At 56.5% G+C, this 15,247-nt stretch overlaps 1 protein-coding gene across 3 annotated transcripts; it reads left to right on the top strand.

Moving 5' to 3' along the window:
* Positions 1-3,639: 3,639 nt before the first annotated feature.
* On the top strand, positions 3,640-14,616 carry PYGM (glycogen phosphorylase, muscle associated). 3 transcript variants are annotated; one of them, XM_060103047.1, is made up of 20 exons: positions 3,640-3,882; positions 4,940-5,041; positions 5,130-5,208; positions 5,293-5,396; positions 5,774-5,905; positions 7,175-7,286; positions 7,373-7,455; positions 7,872-8,015; positions 8,350-8,442; positions 8,689-8,835; positions 8,996-9,159; positions 9,456-9,570; positions 10,128-10,229; positions 10,571-10,718; positions 11,030-11,088; positions 11,216-11,357; positions 11,804-12,011; positions 13,942-14,076; positions 14,287-14,353; positions 14,467-14,616. In XM_060103047.1, exons 1-20 carry the CDS (start codon positions 3,640-3,642, stop codon positions 14,614-14,616), a joined length of 2,529 nt encoding a protein of 842 aa, XP_059959030.1. The 3 variants fall into 3 exon arrangements, with proteins under 3 accessions (XP_059959030.1, XP_059959031.1, XP_059959032.1); XM_060103048.1 differs by lacking the exon at positions 4,940-5,041; XM_060103049.1 differs by lacking the exons at positions 4,940-5,041; positions 5,130-5,208 and having other exon boundaries at positions 5,376-5,396.
* The last annotated feature ends 631 nt before the right edge of the window (positions 14,617-15,247 follow it).

The following is a 15,247-nucleotide window of genomic DNA, read 5'->3' on the forward strand; positions in this document are numbered from 1 at the left end:
GGGTGTCTGGGCCCCATCCAGGGTGCCTGTGTTTGCTGTAGGCCCGCAGGGGTTAATGAAGCCTCAGAACCCAGACCTGTTCCCTGGGTCTTCCTAAGCAAGCCCTAAACTTCAGTTGACTGAAAGGGAGCGGGGAGATCTTTTCTCTTTGTTCTTAGCTGACAGAATGGGGGCAGGGCCTGGGGCCTGGCAACCCTCTTTCACCTCGGCTTCAACTCATTGCTTCCCCCCACAAGCTTGGTTTCCCTGGTGGGCTCATTGGGCAGTTAATTAGCTCTTTGAAGCTCTGGAAGAGGCAAAGTGGCGCTATGTGGGTTTTAGAAATAAAATCAATAAATGACTTAACCACAGCCCAGCTATCTCCGTTTCTCTCCCCTGGGGCCAGCTCCCTTCCTGTGCTCACTCCCTTTCTGCTCCCTGCCATCAGCTTTTGTGAAGGTTTTGGAGGGTAACAAGTGGCTGAAGAGGCATCAGCGTTGGCCTTTCTCCAAGCAGCTCAAGGCCCTGAAATGGAAGAGGGAGCAACAAGGCTTGGCCCTCGGAACCACAGCAAGCACCTGCTTTTGTGGTGGAACAGGAGGGAGAAGTGCTCTCCCGCCTGCCTTGGACACCTAGGGTAGAGAAGAGCCCTCTACTTGACCCTGTTTCTGTTCTGCTGCAGCAGCAGTGTCTCCCCACCCCCTCAAAGCTAGGTTGGTGAAAGGAATGTGGGTTGGGAAAGGTCACTGTTAGGGCTCTGTTACTGAGACCCAGCCAAGGGCTCTGGAGAAACCCGAGATTGGTCCCAGGAAGGAGGCAGGATTTCTGTTTAGAAACCTAGTCGGACGTAAACAACCTTGAGTTATTTCAGGTTGGGAAAGTGTGCTCTCAGGGTTCTTTAAAATCTATGCACGCAACACTAATGGGGGTGAAAGGGGAGAAGGACTTGGGGAAACAGGTCAGTTTCAGCCTGCAAGTTTCCATCATGCTGGGCTGGGGGATGCAAAATAAAAGGGGCTCCTGAGGTGGCGTCACCTTTGGAAAAGACTGGAAAGTTTGAGTGGATGCAAGTGACGCAACAAAGACCAAAAGAACCCACAAGAAAGGTAGTTGGAGAAACCAGTTCAAAGTACATCTGTTTCCCAAGAGAAACAGGATGTGTCCCAGTTCAGCGAGTTCCTTGAGTGCAGGGGCAGGGTGAGCACTGCGTTGATGAGCAGGGAGGGTGCATGGATTGAGTTGACTTGGGCAGCAGGGTAAGAAGCTAGGAATGCTCTGTTAGGAGCAGGTCCATAGTGGCAGGAAAATTAGGGGTCCGTGCAAAGGTTTGTATGGCCAGAGCATGCAGCCACAGTTGGGGCATGAGGTGATAACATGGGTAACTGGCGCTACCTTGTTGACAACTGTGCCAAGAAGCTTCTGAGCTCTACCCAGCCCTCCACAAGGAACCACAGGCCAGGCAGCCCAAGATGCTGGCCAAACACAGAGACCAGGTGGTTGGTGGAGAGTGGGGTGAACCTCCCCAGATGCACAGCCCGGGAGGAGAGGCTGAGGGTGGGAACTGTGAGACCTGAGAGCCACCAGGCATTCTTTTAAAATACAAGGTGTAAAAAACTTAAAATGCAAACAAGCTTTAAGAGGAAGTTTTCTGTGTTCTCATGGCATCTGTGCAGATGTGTTGTGGTGTTCTCTTCGTGGTCTTTTTTCTCTGCTTTGAAGCATGCACTATGGAAGACCAGAACAGACGCCCTTTGGGAGCAGGGGTAGAGCAGAGCTTGGCCTTTGGAAGACTTGGAGTTTGGCCCCCATACTAGGGTGGTAATTCCAGGGCTGGGTCGGCTGTGGCTCAGAGAGTCCTCAGAAACAGCTTGGCCTTCCTTGAACCAGACTCAATAGCATCCTGCGGTTGTCCCGGTCTCTGACCTGCTTCCTTGGCCCTCAGACCAGAGCACCCAGTTCTCCCCTTCCACCGGCCCACCGCCCTGCCCCGGGAAGCCCAGGCCTCCTTTGAAATAGCACCAGGCCCTGGGCTCCTTTTGCTCAAAGAACAAAGCAGGATCTGAGGTCGGCCTCCACAAGACTAGGAGGCAGTGGCTGGAGGAAGCAGGGATTTATATTCTCACTTGAGAGTATACATTTCTTGAAGGAATTCAAGGCTTAGAAAGTAAAGCAACCAGCCTAAGTTCCCACAGCAAATCAGTGCTGGGGCCAGGACACCAGCAGGGAATTGGGGGCAGCCAAAGCCACAAAAGGAAGGATCTGTAGCTGCCAGGCCATGAGGAGGAATGGTGTAACATTCCCGGGGTGCAGGAGCTCCCATTTTACGGGTGAAGTCACATTTGTGAACCTGGCCCACTCTTTTTTTTTTTTAATACAGCAGGTTCTTATTTGTCATCAATTTTATACACATCAGTGTATACATGTCAATCCCAATCGCCCAATTCAGCACACCACCATCCCCATCCCCCACCCCCGCAGTTTTACCCCCTTGGTGTCCATACGTTTCTGGCCCACTCTTTAGGCCTGTCCAGTGTGTGGCCCCAGGTGAGATGAATGGGAGAAGGCCTTCACTCACTCACCTGGCAGCTGCGTCATGGGGAGACCTAATGCCACTGGCCAATGTTGTGTGTGTGTGTGTGTGTGTGTCTGTGTAGGGGGTGCTTCAGTTCTACCCCTGTGGGCCACCGGACTGCAGTTCCCAGGGACCCGTGCTCCAGGCTGGTGGCCTCTAGCCAAAGCTGGCCTGTAATCTGACCGTCCCTCTCAAAAGGTCACTTCAGAGGTCCTTGAGGGACAGCAACAGGGGGAGCTCAGAGTGACTTGACTTTGTAGGGGGGTGGGGCGGGGAGGGGCCCTGCCTCAGGCAACCTCCCCATACCACCCCTGGAACCCGGGGGCCCGGTCCCCCTTCTCCCAGCCACCCAGTGTCCTCTGCTAGCTGCCCTTCTAATGTTCTGGGTACCCTGATCCTCAGTGCCTGGGCCTTCAGCCTGTGGGGAGTCCTGGCCCCTCTTGCCACATGTGTCCTCCCCACCCGGGTCCAGGGCCACCGTGGAAGCTTGACCAGAGGTCATCCTGCCTGTGGTTTGCAGCCTCTTGGGTGAAGATCTAGAACTGAAGTCAAGCTGCTCCGATGGAGGCTGGGCCTCCTGTCACCTGTCCTCCTTGACAGCCCCCTTGGCCTCTCCAAGGAGTCCTGATTGAGGGCCCGCAATCAGGCTGCATCCTTCATCTATAACCAGGAGAGGGGCCCAGATCAGGGCGACCTCAGCCAAAGTCACAGCCCAGAGGCTCCAGTCAAGCTTTAGGCCTCTCAAGCCAGCGCTCTGCCTGCTGCATCTTGTCTCTGACACTGCAAAAGGCAGGGACGGGGACAGAAGACAGCAGACCCCAGTGTGTGAGGCCTGGAGGAAGTGGGTCAACGCAGGGCTGCGAATGAGCCAGGGCGGCCCTCCCTGCCTCTCCTCTCCTCCCCTCACCCCAAAATAGCTCCCCGAGCGGCCAAGCCAAGACCGACCCATTGAGGGAGGAGGCGGGGCACGTTGCCCAGAGCCAGGCTTTAAAGCACCAGCTGGCTGGGGATCTCCACTCCCTGGCTGGAGGCACCGCTCAGGCCGCCCACCCGTCCACACGGTCAGTCCGGCCCACCCTCCCGCAGCCATGTCCCGGCCCCTGACAGACCAGGAGAAGAGAAAGCAGATCAGCGTGCGTGGCCTGGCCGGCGTGGAGAATGTGGCCGAACTGAAGAAGAGCTTCAACCGGCACCTACACTTCACCCTCGTGAAAGACCGCAATGTGGCCACCCCTCAAGACTACTACTTTGCACTGGCCTACACCGTGCGTGACCACCTCGTGGGCCGCTGGCTCCGCACGCAGCAGCACTACTACGAGACGGACCCCAAGGTGCTGCTTGGGGCACCCCGGGAGGGGAATGGGCTGGGTGCCCTGCCTGGGGGCTGGGAGATCTTGACCAAGTGGCAGCCCCTCCCTGGGGTCAGGGCTTTCTGCAGCAAACTAAAGGGTCACTCCAGGTTCCTGAGGTTGGAGGATCCAGGGGTGCCACGTGCAATGGGTTGCTGGGGCAAACCAGGGGGAGAAATCTGGGACGGGGGCAGGTCAGGGGGCTCGGGTCAGGTAGGCTGGTTGCAAAGGCCCAGGGCTCACTCAAGAGAATGGAGGGGCTTCTGGGGGGCAGGAAGACCCCTGTGGCCTGGGTTGGACCCTAAGTGGAAGGACATATCATTGAATGCGTGCATGGTGTGTGTGCTGGTGCAGCGCATGGGGCGCAGCTGCAGTGGTGAGATCAAATGTCTGTTGGGGTCACTGGTAAATGTCAGCAACCTGACACTTCTGGGCAGGAGTGGGGGAGGGCCAGGGAGGGGACCCAGGGAACCAGAAGACCAGGCACCATCAGCGTCCTGGATCCTGCCAGCTCTCTGTCCCCTTCTTGGGACTGAGGCTTGAGGGCCAGGGGGCCCTCTGCAAGGACGGGAGGTGGCCGACTCTAGCCCTGAGTCATGTGTGACCTTGAGCCAATGACGTTTTTCTCTGGGCCTGGCTTTCCCTTTTGGGGAGCACTTGGAGGGGCTTCCCTATGTCCTGACTCCCTGATGGGCTGTTAGCAGGATTGCATACAATGGAAGGAGTTCCTACCTCTCCTCGGCACCTCTCCTGGCCCCTGAGGTAGATATGGCCAGCCCCATTTTCCAGATGAGGAAACTGAGGCTCAGAGAAGAAAAGTGATTTGTCCAAAGCCAGAAGAAATGCTGGGAGCAGAATCTTGCCTGTTGGGTCCCAAAGCCTGAGAAGGGGGGAGAAATGGAGGCAGGGCTGGAACATGCTGGGACCTAGGAGTGGGGCAGGAAGTGTGAGAGGTGCAGGCCCAGCTGGGCCTGGCTGAATTGTTAGTGGGTGGCCTTGACGTCCTCCCCTCCACCTCCCCACCTGTCTCTCCGGGCAGAGGATCTACTACCTGTCTCTGGAATTCTACATAGGCCGGACGCTACAAAACACCATGGTGAACCTGGCCTTGGAGAATGCCTGTGATGAGGCCACCTACCAGGTGTGTAGGGGTGGGGCAAGCCTTGGGGCTTGGGAGATTGACCTGCTGGCCTTTGGCCCTGATGCCTGCCATACCCTCCTGCCTCTAGCTGGGCCTGGACATGGAGGAGCTGGAGGAAGTCGAGGAGGACGCAGGGCTGGGCAACGGGGGCCTGGGCCGGCTGGCGGGTAAGTGAGCAGGGTGGCAGGGGATTGGCCAGAAGGGTTCCTTTGTGCTGCGTCTCTGACACCCACCTCCATGCACACCCCTAGCCTGCTTTCTGGACTCCATGGCGACACTGGGCCTGGCTGCCTATGGCTACGGGATCCGCTATGAGTTTGGGATTTTTAACCAGAAGATCTCTGGGGGTTGGCAGGTGAGTGACCTTGGGCCCTGACCTTGTAGTTATGATGGAGAAGACCCCTATTTGTTCATTCATCTGCACATAGATCCAGAACCAGCCCCAGCCTTGGTGGAAAACATCCTTGCCCCTTCCCCCTGGCCCCAAGCCAGTTGTTAGCTCCGGGGATAGGAGGTCCACACCTGTGGAATGTCTCAGACTCTCATACACACACCGTGTCCCCATGGATATTCCACCAGACCAGGGGCCCACCTACCCGAAAGCCCTTCATTTACACCCTCCCTGTATAGGGCACATTAGGGCCACTGCTCCTTCCCTACTCACCACCTGCTGTGGTGTGAGCCTGGCTCTGACACTGCCTTCCTTTCTCCCCTCACCTGCCTTGGGCTCAGATGGAGGAGGCTGATGACTGGCTTCGCTACGGCAACCCCTGGGAGAAGGCCCGACCCGAGTTCACACTGCCTGTGCACTTCTATGGCCGAGTGGAGCACACCAGCCAGGGGGCCAAGTGGGTGGACACGCAGGTGAGGGGGAAGCCAGGGAGTGGGGTGTGGTGGTGGGGAAATCTAGTGAGGGAGAGGGGAGGAGGTTCTAGAGGAAACAGAAACAAGGAAAGAGCCTGGAGGCTACTGGACCTAGTGCTCTTTTATAATGGATGCCACTGAGGCTCAGAGAGGTTAAGTGACTTATTCGAGGTCACACAGCTAGAACCAGGAGAGGCTGGAGACAGGGTCACAGGGCAGCCAGACCAAGTGCAGAGCCTGGGAGGAGGAGAGAGGCCCCCCTGCTGTACCAATGCTTCTCCCCTAACCTGGCTCCTTGCCACCACCCACAAGACTCATCAAAGAATAATCACGGGGTCTTGACTCCCCTGCACATCTGAACTGGGGGCTCGATGGGAAACAAAGCCACAGCCCAGAAAGGGGGACAGGGGAGAAACTTAAAGCCTGGAGAGGGCAATTGACTTGTTCAAGGTCACAGAGCAAGTTAGAGGGAACCGAAAGCTAAACGAGGTGTCCACATCCCAGCTCAGCCAGTCCTCTTGCTGTGGCTGCAGGTCATCGGCCTCCAGATGGCTGCACAGCAACCTCTAGGCTTTCAGAATTGAGAGTCTGTCCTGCTGTCATCCACGCTAAGGTCCAGCAGGGCTCTGGCTGCCCACCTAGCTCTATGCTCTTGAGCCAGTCCCTTCCCTCTCTGAGCCGCAGCTTTCACTCTGCTCCAGTCAGGGGCTACTTAATGTTGGGGAGGGAGGCGTGGGTGTGCCCCCGCCCCGTGGTAGCAGGCAACTATCGGCAGCAATTATTGATGTTTGCTAATTGTGGGATGTGGGGCCAGCATTAGTCACTGCTAATTAGCCCTGTGGTCAACCAGGCGTAAGCCCTTTGGATGGCCTTGACCTCCGTGACCCCCTCAGCCAGGCCCCATGATTCCCCCCAGCCCTTCCATGAGTCCAGAGTGTCCTCTAGACTGTGCTCAGGCCAGCGGCCAGCTCATCGCCATCATGGCAGAGTGGCTACCAACAGGGCCCCTCCCTGGGCTCCGAGCTCATCCCCGCCTCCTCCTGGAATCCTCACAACAGCCCAGCAAGGAGGGGCAAGGGAGTGTGGGGAGGCACTGGGAAGTCCCCTCTTTATGGATGAGGTCCAGAGAGGTTGGCGGGGTTGCTTGTGGTCACCCAGAGTTGGGACTAGAACCCGGCGTGGGGAGCTGGGGGAGTGCAGGGACGGAGCACGGAGTCCGGCTCTCAGGGAGAGATGCCACCTCTTGATGCCATACCGGGTGCCCCGCAGGTGGTGTTGGCCATGCCTTACGACACACCCGTGCCCGGCTACCGCAACAACATCGTCAATACCATGCGTCTGTGGTCTGCCAAGGCCCCCAATGACTTCAACCTCAAGGACTGTGAGTTCAGCCAAAGTCAGCAGCCCCTACCCACCCCTGCCCACACTCGACTCAAGCCTGACCCTGTCCCCACATTCGTTCCTCAGTCAACGTCGGTGGCTACATCCAGGCTGTGCTGGACCGCAACCTGGCTGAGAATATCTCCCGTGTCCTGTACCCCAACGACAACGTATGTTACCCCCTGGGCTGGGGACAGGAAGCCAGAGTGCATGAGAGAGGGCAGGAGAAGGGGAGTGACACCTGCCGGTGCCCTAGTCACACCCAAGGCATATTGCTGGCCCCTGTGTGTCCTGTTCTTCCCCCAAGTTCTTTAAGTGGGAGGATGCCTGAGTCCTGGGGGCAGCAGGTTAGGGTGGGGCACTTTGGATGAGCTCCCTGGTAAGACCCACAATATTCCTGGTCCTTAGCCCTGCCTCCTGCTACCATCCACATTGCTGCTTCTTGGTGGGAGAAAGACCCCTGGGTCCCTGAGGTGGGGCAGCTCAGGGCTCAGGAATCTTGGTGTGGGTGGGAGTCTCCCCTGGCCACACCCACAGCAGTGTTAGGCCACCACCTTGACTCCGCCCTGCCTGGCACTGTCCCCAGTTCTTTGAGGGGAAAGAGCTGCGGCTGAAGCAGGAGTACTTCGTAGTGGCTGCCACACTCCAGGACATCATCCGCCGCTTCAAATCCTCCAAGTTCGGCTGCCTAGACCCTGTGCGCACGAGCTTCGACGCCTTCCCGGATAAGGTACCAGGCCCCAGGGAAGGCCGGCCTCTACACCTCCTGTGATGGGTGCCATGCCTCCTCCCTCCAGTCTCAGCCTGAACCGCCCATTTTACAGATGAGGACGTGGAGGCTGGGTGTTGGGGGTGGGTGTGGGGGGATCTGCTCGCGATCCTCAGTATAACCTCGCTCCCCTCTTCCTCCTGCCCCATACCTGCCCCCGTGAGGGCCTCCACCCCCAGCTCAACCCTAGAACCATGAGGGGCCCTGGGGGAGGGTGCTCTGAAGGGGCAAAGGACAGCGATCATAGCCGTGGTTTGGAGTCCAGACTGACTCCAGTGCCCCCCTCTGCCCCCAGGTGGCCATCCAGCTCAATGATACCCACCCCTCCTTGGCCATCCCCGAGCTGATGAGGATTCTGGTGGACCAGGAGCGGCTGGACTGGGACAAGGTGGGCTTCAGGGCCCCTCCTCCATGCAGGCCTCACCCTCTGCATCTCAGGGTTCCCCTCCCAGTCTGGGGAGTGGAAAGATGTGGGTGGAGCCCCCACTGCACAGACGGCAGTGTGAGGCCCAGTGGGCAGGTGTCCTAGAACCTGGCATGGCAGTGGCAGGGCCAGGGCTCTTGGCTGCACAGTGTGTGTGGAGAGCCGTCCGGCTTAAGCCTGGGGGTCCTTCCTCCCCATCCCATCTGTCAGGCATGGGATGTGACTGTGAGGACCTGTGCCTATACCAACCACACGGTGCTGCCCGAGGCCCTGGAGCGCTGGCCCGTGCACCTGATAGAGACCCTGCTGCCCCGGCACCTCCAGATCATCTATGAGATCAACCAGCGCTTCCTTGATGTGAGTGGAGGAAGCATGGGGTGGAGGGTGGGGCGTGGAGGGCATGGAAAGCATGGCTCCTGAGACTCTGGCAGGGAGGACTGTGGACAGAGATCTGGGGGTAGGGGCTGGAAACCTGGGTCCTGGGTCCCCGTCCTAGCTCTGGGCTCTCCTGGCACAGCGGGTGGCGGCTGCATTCCCAGGGGATATAGACCGGCTGAGGCGCATGTCGCTGGTGGAGGAGGGCGCAGTGAAGCGCATCAACATGGCGCACCTGTGCATCGCCGGTTCACACGCTGTCAACGGCGTGGCTCGCATCCACTCCGAGATCCTCAAGAAGACCACGTAAGACCTGCTCCCCAGACTCCGCCCCTCCCGCTGGACCCCCGCTCACCCCCTCACTGCCCGGCACCGGCCATTCACAGTCGCCCTCAGCTGGCCCCTTCCACGGGTGGCACCACTCTTACAAGCATCATAGCCTTGTCGTCCAGTCCAGTCCTGTCCCCAGGTGACCCCTCTTACACACAGCACCCTCCCCCTCCCCTCCAGGCCCCTTTCATCAAGAAACCAGGGTAGGGGCCCCAGGGAGGAGGCCTTCATCCCACAGGGATGATTGGTGATCCCCCGACCCCATCCTGTAGCTTCAAGGACTTCTATGAGCTAGAGCCTTATAAGTTCCAGAATAAGACCAACGGCATCACTCCTCGGCGCTGGCTGGTTATGTGTAACCCTGGGCTGGCAGAGGTCATTGCTGAGGTGAGTGTTCACGTGTGGCCAGTAGGGGTCAACACGGTCACCGCAGCGAGCATCTGGGTGTGGTTGTGTATGTGGTTCACTGTAGGGCACCCATCTGAGGGCTGAAGTCCATCCTGCACTGCGTTCCCCAAGCCTTGCATCTGTCTGGAGGAGGGGAATCATTTTCTTCCTTGCATGAGGGTGCCTGTGGGCAAATGGAGGCCCTGGCTGTGAAGGTCAACCTGGTGGAATTCACAGCCTAATGGAGGGGTTATCAGCAGGTCACATCTGGAGTGAGACCAGAAGGGGGCAGAGAGTGGGAGCGGGGCCCTGAGGTCAATGCCTGTCAGAGGAAAAGGCCAAGAGGAAGGCCTGTGGGGTCAGATGGGGGTCAGCCATCAGAGCTCAAGGTCAGGAGGGGAGGAAAGATGCACATACATGTACCACCCCCCAGCTGGGAGGCTGCAGAGGAAGGAGCTGTCTGCAGTGGATGGGGCTTTGTTGACCTGGAAAGGGACCCCTCTGTGAGGGAGGACGGAGGAGGGACATGGGCCTAACTGAGAGCTATCTTCCCACAGCGCATCGGAGAGGACTACATCGCAGACCTGGACCAGCTGCACAAATTGCTCTCCTATGTGGACGATGAAGCCTTTATCCGGGATGTGGCCAAAGTGAAGCAGGTGAGGAGCGCTGCAACCTGGGACAGACCCCTGTGCCGGGGCTTGAGTGGAGTGCGCTGGAGGGGCCGGATGTCTGAGTCAGGAATGGCCGATAGAGCTCATCGCTTCTGCAACCTCAGGCCATTGGTAGAAGTTGCCTGGAGTCACTCCACGGTGGGAAGGCATCATCTGACCTCACTGGAAGAGTGCTGACATTGATTAGCAATGTCTGCCCTGATGCAGGAGTGGATGAAGGTGGCAAGGGAGACTTCTATCCTCACCTTCCTGGGAAAGAAATGAGACTGTAGGATTTCCTGAGGCTGAGGCCTATTGGTGAGCTCTCTCTACTCCCCTGCCTTCAGGAAAACAAGTTAAAGTTCTCTGCGTACCTAGAGAGGGAATACAAAGTCCACATCAACCCCAACTCGCTCTTCGACATCCAGGTGAAGCGGATTCATGAATATAAACGCCAGCTCCTCAACTGCCTCCATGTCATCACAATGTACAACCGTGAGTGGCAGGGTTCCCTCTGGCTCTCGGTTACCCACTCTGTGTACCTCCCAGGATACTATATACTTCCTGATCAACATCTCCTTTGACCTCAGGATAACTCTTGGGACATGGAATTATCCCCATTTCACAGATGGGCAAACTGAGGCTCAGAGGGGGAGGAAGTGACAGATCTGAGGTCACAAAGCAAGTGATTGCCCAAGTCAGGGCTACTGTCTCCCAGCCCAGCCCTGGCTGGATGGATGCTGTCAGGTGTTACTGCCCAGAGGGAAAACCTGGCCCACTCACTGGATCCCTCTCTTTCTCCACAGGCATCAAGAAGGATCCCAATAAGTTTTTTGTGCCTCGGACTGTGATGATTGGAGGGAAGGTGAGAAGCCGGGCTGCAGACCACGGCTGTGGTTCTTTGATATCCAGGTTGAGGTCAGCTTGGCTGGGTTGCAGGATGGGGGTAGGAGGTCAGGCTGTGGAGCTGACCCCAGACTGTGCTCCCGCAGGCTGCACCCGGGTACCACATGGCCAAGATGATCATCAAACTCATTACAGCCATTGGGGATGTGGTCAACCACGACCCGGTGGTGGGAGACCGCCTCCGCGTGATCTTCCTGGAGAACTACCGAGTCTCACTGGCCGAGAAAGGTGGAATGCCGCCACTGGGGACCCTAGGGAAGCTCTGATTAGTTCAGTCCCAGGAAGAGATATTAATCTCCTCTTCTTAGGGTGCTTGCACTTTAAGGAAGAATCTGGAGAGGACAATACTCAAATCATGAGGATGTCCCTTTAATGGTGGTATGGGGTGAAATTATAGGGGAGATGGGCCTCAGTGGTGCCCTTTAAATCACACGATGGAGCTGGGGGGTAGGGGGAGTCCAGGTTAGGTCCCAGATGTTCAAGAATCAACAAGAGGTGGCGGGGCGGTGGGGGGGCAGTGAGAGAGAGACTTGGTTGGTTAAGACTGGAGCGCTGGGGTGGAAGGGACTCTGAATCTGGCTAGGCCTAGGGCCACACTAACTCCAGAGTCTCTAGCTGGTCTGGGGCTCTTCCTGGAGCTGAGCTTGTCCCCTGCTGCCCCCCCCCCCCCACAGTGATCCCGGCTGCTGACCTTTCCGAGCAGATCTCTACTGCGGGCACTGAGGCCTCAGGCACTGGCAACATGAAGTTCATGCTCAATGGGGCTCTGACCATTGGCACCATGGATGGGGCCAATGTGGAGATGGCAGAAGAGGCGGGAGAGGAGAACATCTTCATCTTCGGCATGCGGGTGGAGGACGTGGAAAGGCTTGACCAGAGAGGGTATGGGCTGCAAAGTTCACAGTCTGTGGGCAGGAGGCACCAAGGTGCGAGTGCTGGAGGGTAGAGCCAGGAGCAAGAGGCATGACTGGAAAGTCCGGTCCAGGCTGCAAAGGGTCTTGGTTACGGCCATCACGAGTCTAGAAAACTTTTGAGGTAACTTATAACAAATCAGGTTAATGAAATGGGAAAAGAAAGAAGTAACATAGAACTGAAGGAAAAGGAAGAGAAAATAATATCCACCCTAAGAGATAATATTATTTCTGGAATTGGAAGTAAAGTGAAATTCTTAGCTCCCTGGCAGCCGTGGCAAAAAGGGAAACATGAGTACAGTGGTTATATCTGTGCTTGTGGTCAGAAACAGAGATCTTCAGAGAAGACATCTTCCTGGCATTACATTTTTAACATTTTAAAATATGATTCTTTCTTATCATAAAAGCAGTACATGCTCACTGGTTAGAAAAATACAAAGCCACGAAGAATAAAACAGCCGTCATCCATAATCTCATCACCCAGATTTAAAGCCACAGTTCTCTTTTTCTTCGTGTATTTATATGTGTGTGTATATCGTTTTTAAAAGTTGGGAATAATGTATGTACAATATTGAATCCTGTTATCTTAACATTGGTGAGGCATTTTCCATGTCATTAAATAGTCTTCAAGATATTTTCAATGTTTGTATAGCATTCTATCCTATGGACATGGCATAACTTATTTAACTAGTTCCATATGGTTGGACATTAAGGTTGATTTCCCCTTTCTGTTAGGATAAACGTCCCTGTGATGACTAACCTTTTACATTGATGTCCACATCTCTGATTATTTCCTTAAGATAATTATTAGAAGGGGATATCTGAGTAAAAAGTATGAGTTCTTAAGGCTCCTGATACACATTGTCAAATTGTTTTCCAGAAAGTTGGTACCAGTGTACACTCCCACCAACAGCTTACAAGAGCTGTCGCTGAATATTGATAGGAATTTCTCCTGTGGGGCTTGACTAGAAAGTTTAGACTTGGTCCTTTGTTGTTGTTGTTGTTGTTTTGGTTGCACCGTATGACACGTGGGATCTTAGTTCCTCGACTAGGGATTGAACCCGCATCCCCTGCATTGGAAGCGTGGCAGACTTGGTCCTTTGGACAGGAAGGAAGCGTGAAATGTTTTGAGCAAAGTCCAGCACGTTCAGAACTAGGCTCCAGATGGACACTTTCGGCTGCAGGAGGGAGGCTTGACTGGAGGGGACAATATCTAGGTGGGGGACCAGTGTGGGGCTGACACCAGATGGCAGGGGGAGTCCCCTGCAGCAGGCCAGTGCTGGGGATGGGGATTAGGGACATTGTTGAGGAGGCAGACTTGGTTTCTGGTTGGAAGAGAGAAAGGGAGGAAAGAGATGAGACTGGTCTTGAGAGATCTGAACCCAGGTGGCTCAGGAATGGATTGTGCTGCCTTAGGAAGCGGGACCCTGGAGGAAAGTTGGTGCCAGACACAGCGATGAGCTTGGCTGGATGGTTTGAATTTAAGGATGTTCCTCAGGATGTACCTGTTCGCTCCTCCTGGGGCCTGAAAGCGAGGCCAGGGATGGGCTGTGGATGGTGGGGGAGAAAAGCCATTCACGGAGGAAAGAAACCTGTTGGGAGACAGTGGTGGTGTGTGGGAAGAAGAGCGCTTGGTTTGGGGCCTTTGCTTCTGACACTACCTTTCTCTCCTCTCTAGGCCTCAGTTTCCTCACCCACAAAGTGGGGGATGAAAAGCTGAGCTGAGAAGGGAGGGGGCCTCTTGGAAAGACCTCCAGAGGGAGTGTGGCAGCTGGGGGCAGGGCAGTAGCAGGCTGGGCCTGGGTTTTGACCCTGGGGCTTGGAACTTGCTGGATTTTTGCTGGAGGAGGAGGAGCCAGGAACCTATTTCCAGGGCACTGACTACAGCTCTTCCCCAACAGGTACAATGCCCAGGAATATTATGACCGAATTCCAGAGCTTCGGCACATCATTGACCAGCTGAGCAGTGGCTTCTTCTCCCCCAAACAGCCCGACCTGTTCAAGGACATTGTCAACATGCTCATGCACCATGACCGGTGAGCTGGCCGGCCAGGAAACTGTGCACGTGGGGCTGCTGGGCTCAGTAGGGCTCAGATGTGGTGCGGAGGCTGGACAGGGCTTCTGGGCAGTTGGGACTAGATTCCTTTGGAAGCAGCATCACTGTTCAGGTCCCCAGAAATCCAGTGGGACCGGATGGGCTTGGCCCTTGACCTCATGAAACTTCCTGCTTCTCCATTCCCCTCCAGGTTTAAAGTCTTTGCAGATTATGAAGAGTACGTTAAATGCCAGGAGAGAGTCAGTGAGCTGTACAAGGTGAGGGGTCCTGGACCAGGGGTTGGCAGGGCTTTGGTGGCCCTGGTTGGGATGAGGTGGTAGGTGGGGACCCCACTGGCAGAGCAAACCCAGAGCTCCCTTTTGGCTTGTAGAACCCGAGAGAGTGGACGCAGATGGTGATCCGGAACATAGCCGCCTCTGGCAAGTTCTCTAGTGACCGCACCATTGCCCAGTACGCCAGGGAGATCTGGGGCGTGGAGCCTAACCGCCAGCGCCTGCCAGCACCTGATGAGAAGATCTGAGCCTCTAGACCAGACCCAAACCTGCCCCTGAGTCTGTTGGCAATCCCTTGGGCCAGCTCCAGCTCCTCATCCAGAGGGTGGGGTACTGGAGTTAGATCTCTAAACCTCTTCCTGGAACCCCATTTCCCATCAGCCTTGAGATCCCAGTGTTCAGCGTGACTAAGGCCACTGCTCCCGTCCTGTCCTCGGCTCCCCGCCCGCTCCTATTTATGGGTCTGACCAACTTCACCCACTCCCCAATAAACTGGTTCTCCTTGGGAGCCTCCTTACTCCTCTCTCTGTTGGGAAATATTTTTAGCTCTGGGCGGCATAGCAGCTGCGCAGTCACCGTGCCTTACCCCCACCCGTGTCAGGTGCGTCCCCTCAGAAGGGGGGGGCGGCCTGTGGGGGCGGGGCCCGGACTCTCCTGCCCATTTCCAAGCGTCACCCCTCCACGCCTCTCTCCCCAGTGCTGTGTCCATACTAGGTCAGCTGCCTGCTAGGCTGGCCGGGGGCGTGGCATCCGCCCGGGTGGGGCCCACCCGGGGCCGGGAGCTGGGACTTAGGCAGAGGCCTCCAGGACTACTGAAGATCCACGCGGTCGGGGGGGGGGGGGGGCCCGGACTCAAAAGGGGGAGGAGCCTCTGGGTGG

Source organism: Mesoplodon densirostris, chromosome 7 (genome assembly GCF_025265405.1).
Source record: "Mesoplodon densirostris isolate mMesDen1 chromosome 7, mMesDen1 primary haplotype, whole genome shotgun sequence".
In the NCBI taxonomy this organism is placed as follows: domain Eukaryota; kingdom Metazoa; phylum Chordata; class Mammalia; order Artiodactyla; family Ziphiidae; genus Mesoplodon; species Mesoplodon densirostris.

Bases quoted from the DNA above. Each gene is read 5' to 3' on its own strand.
- PYGM (XM_060103047.1), top strand. From the start codon at position 3,640: ATGTCCCGGCCCCTGACAGACCAGGAGAAGAGAAAGCAGATCAGCGTG. The intron at 8,016-8,349 runs GTACCAGGCCCC...CTCTGCCCCCAG, and splicing joins TCGACGCCTTCCCGGATAAG to GTGGCCATCCAGCTCAATGA. The intron at 11,089-11,215 runs GTGAGAAGCCGG...GTGCTCCCGCAG, and splicing joins CTGTGATGATTGGAGGGAAG to GCTGCACCCGGGTACCACAT.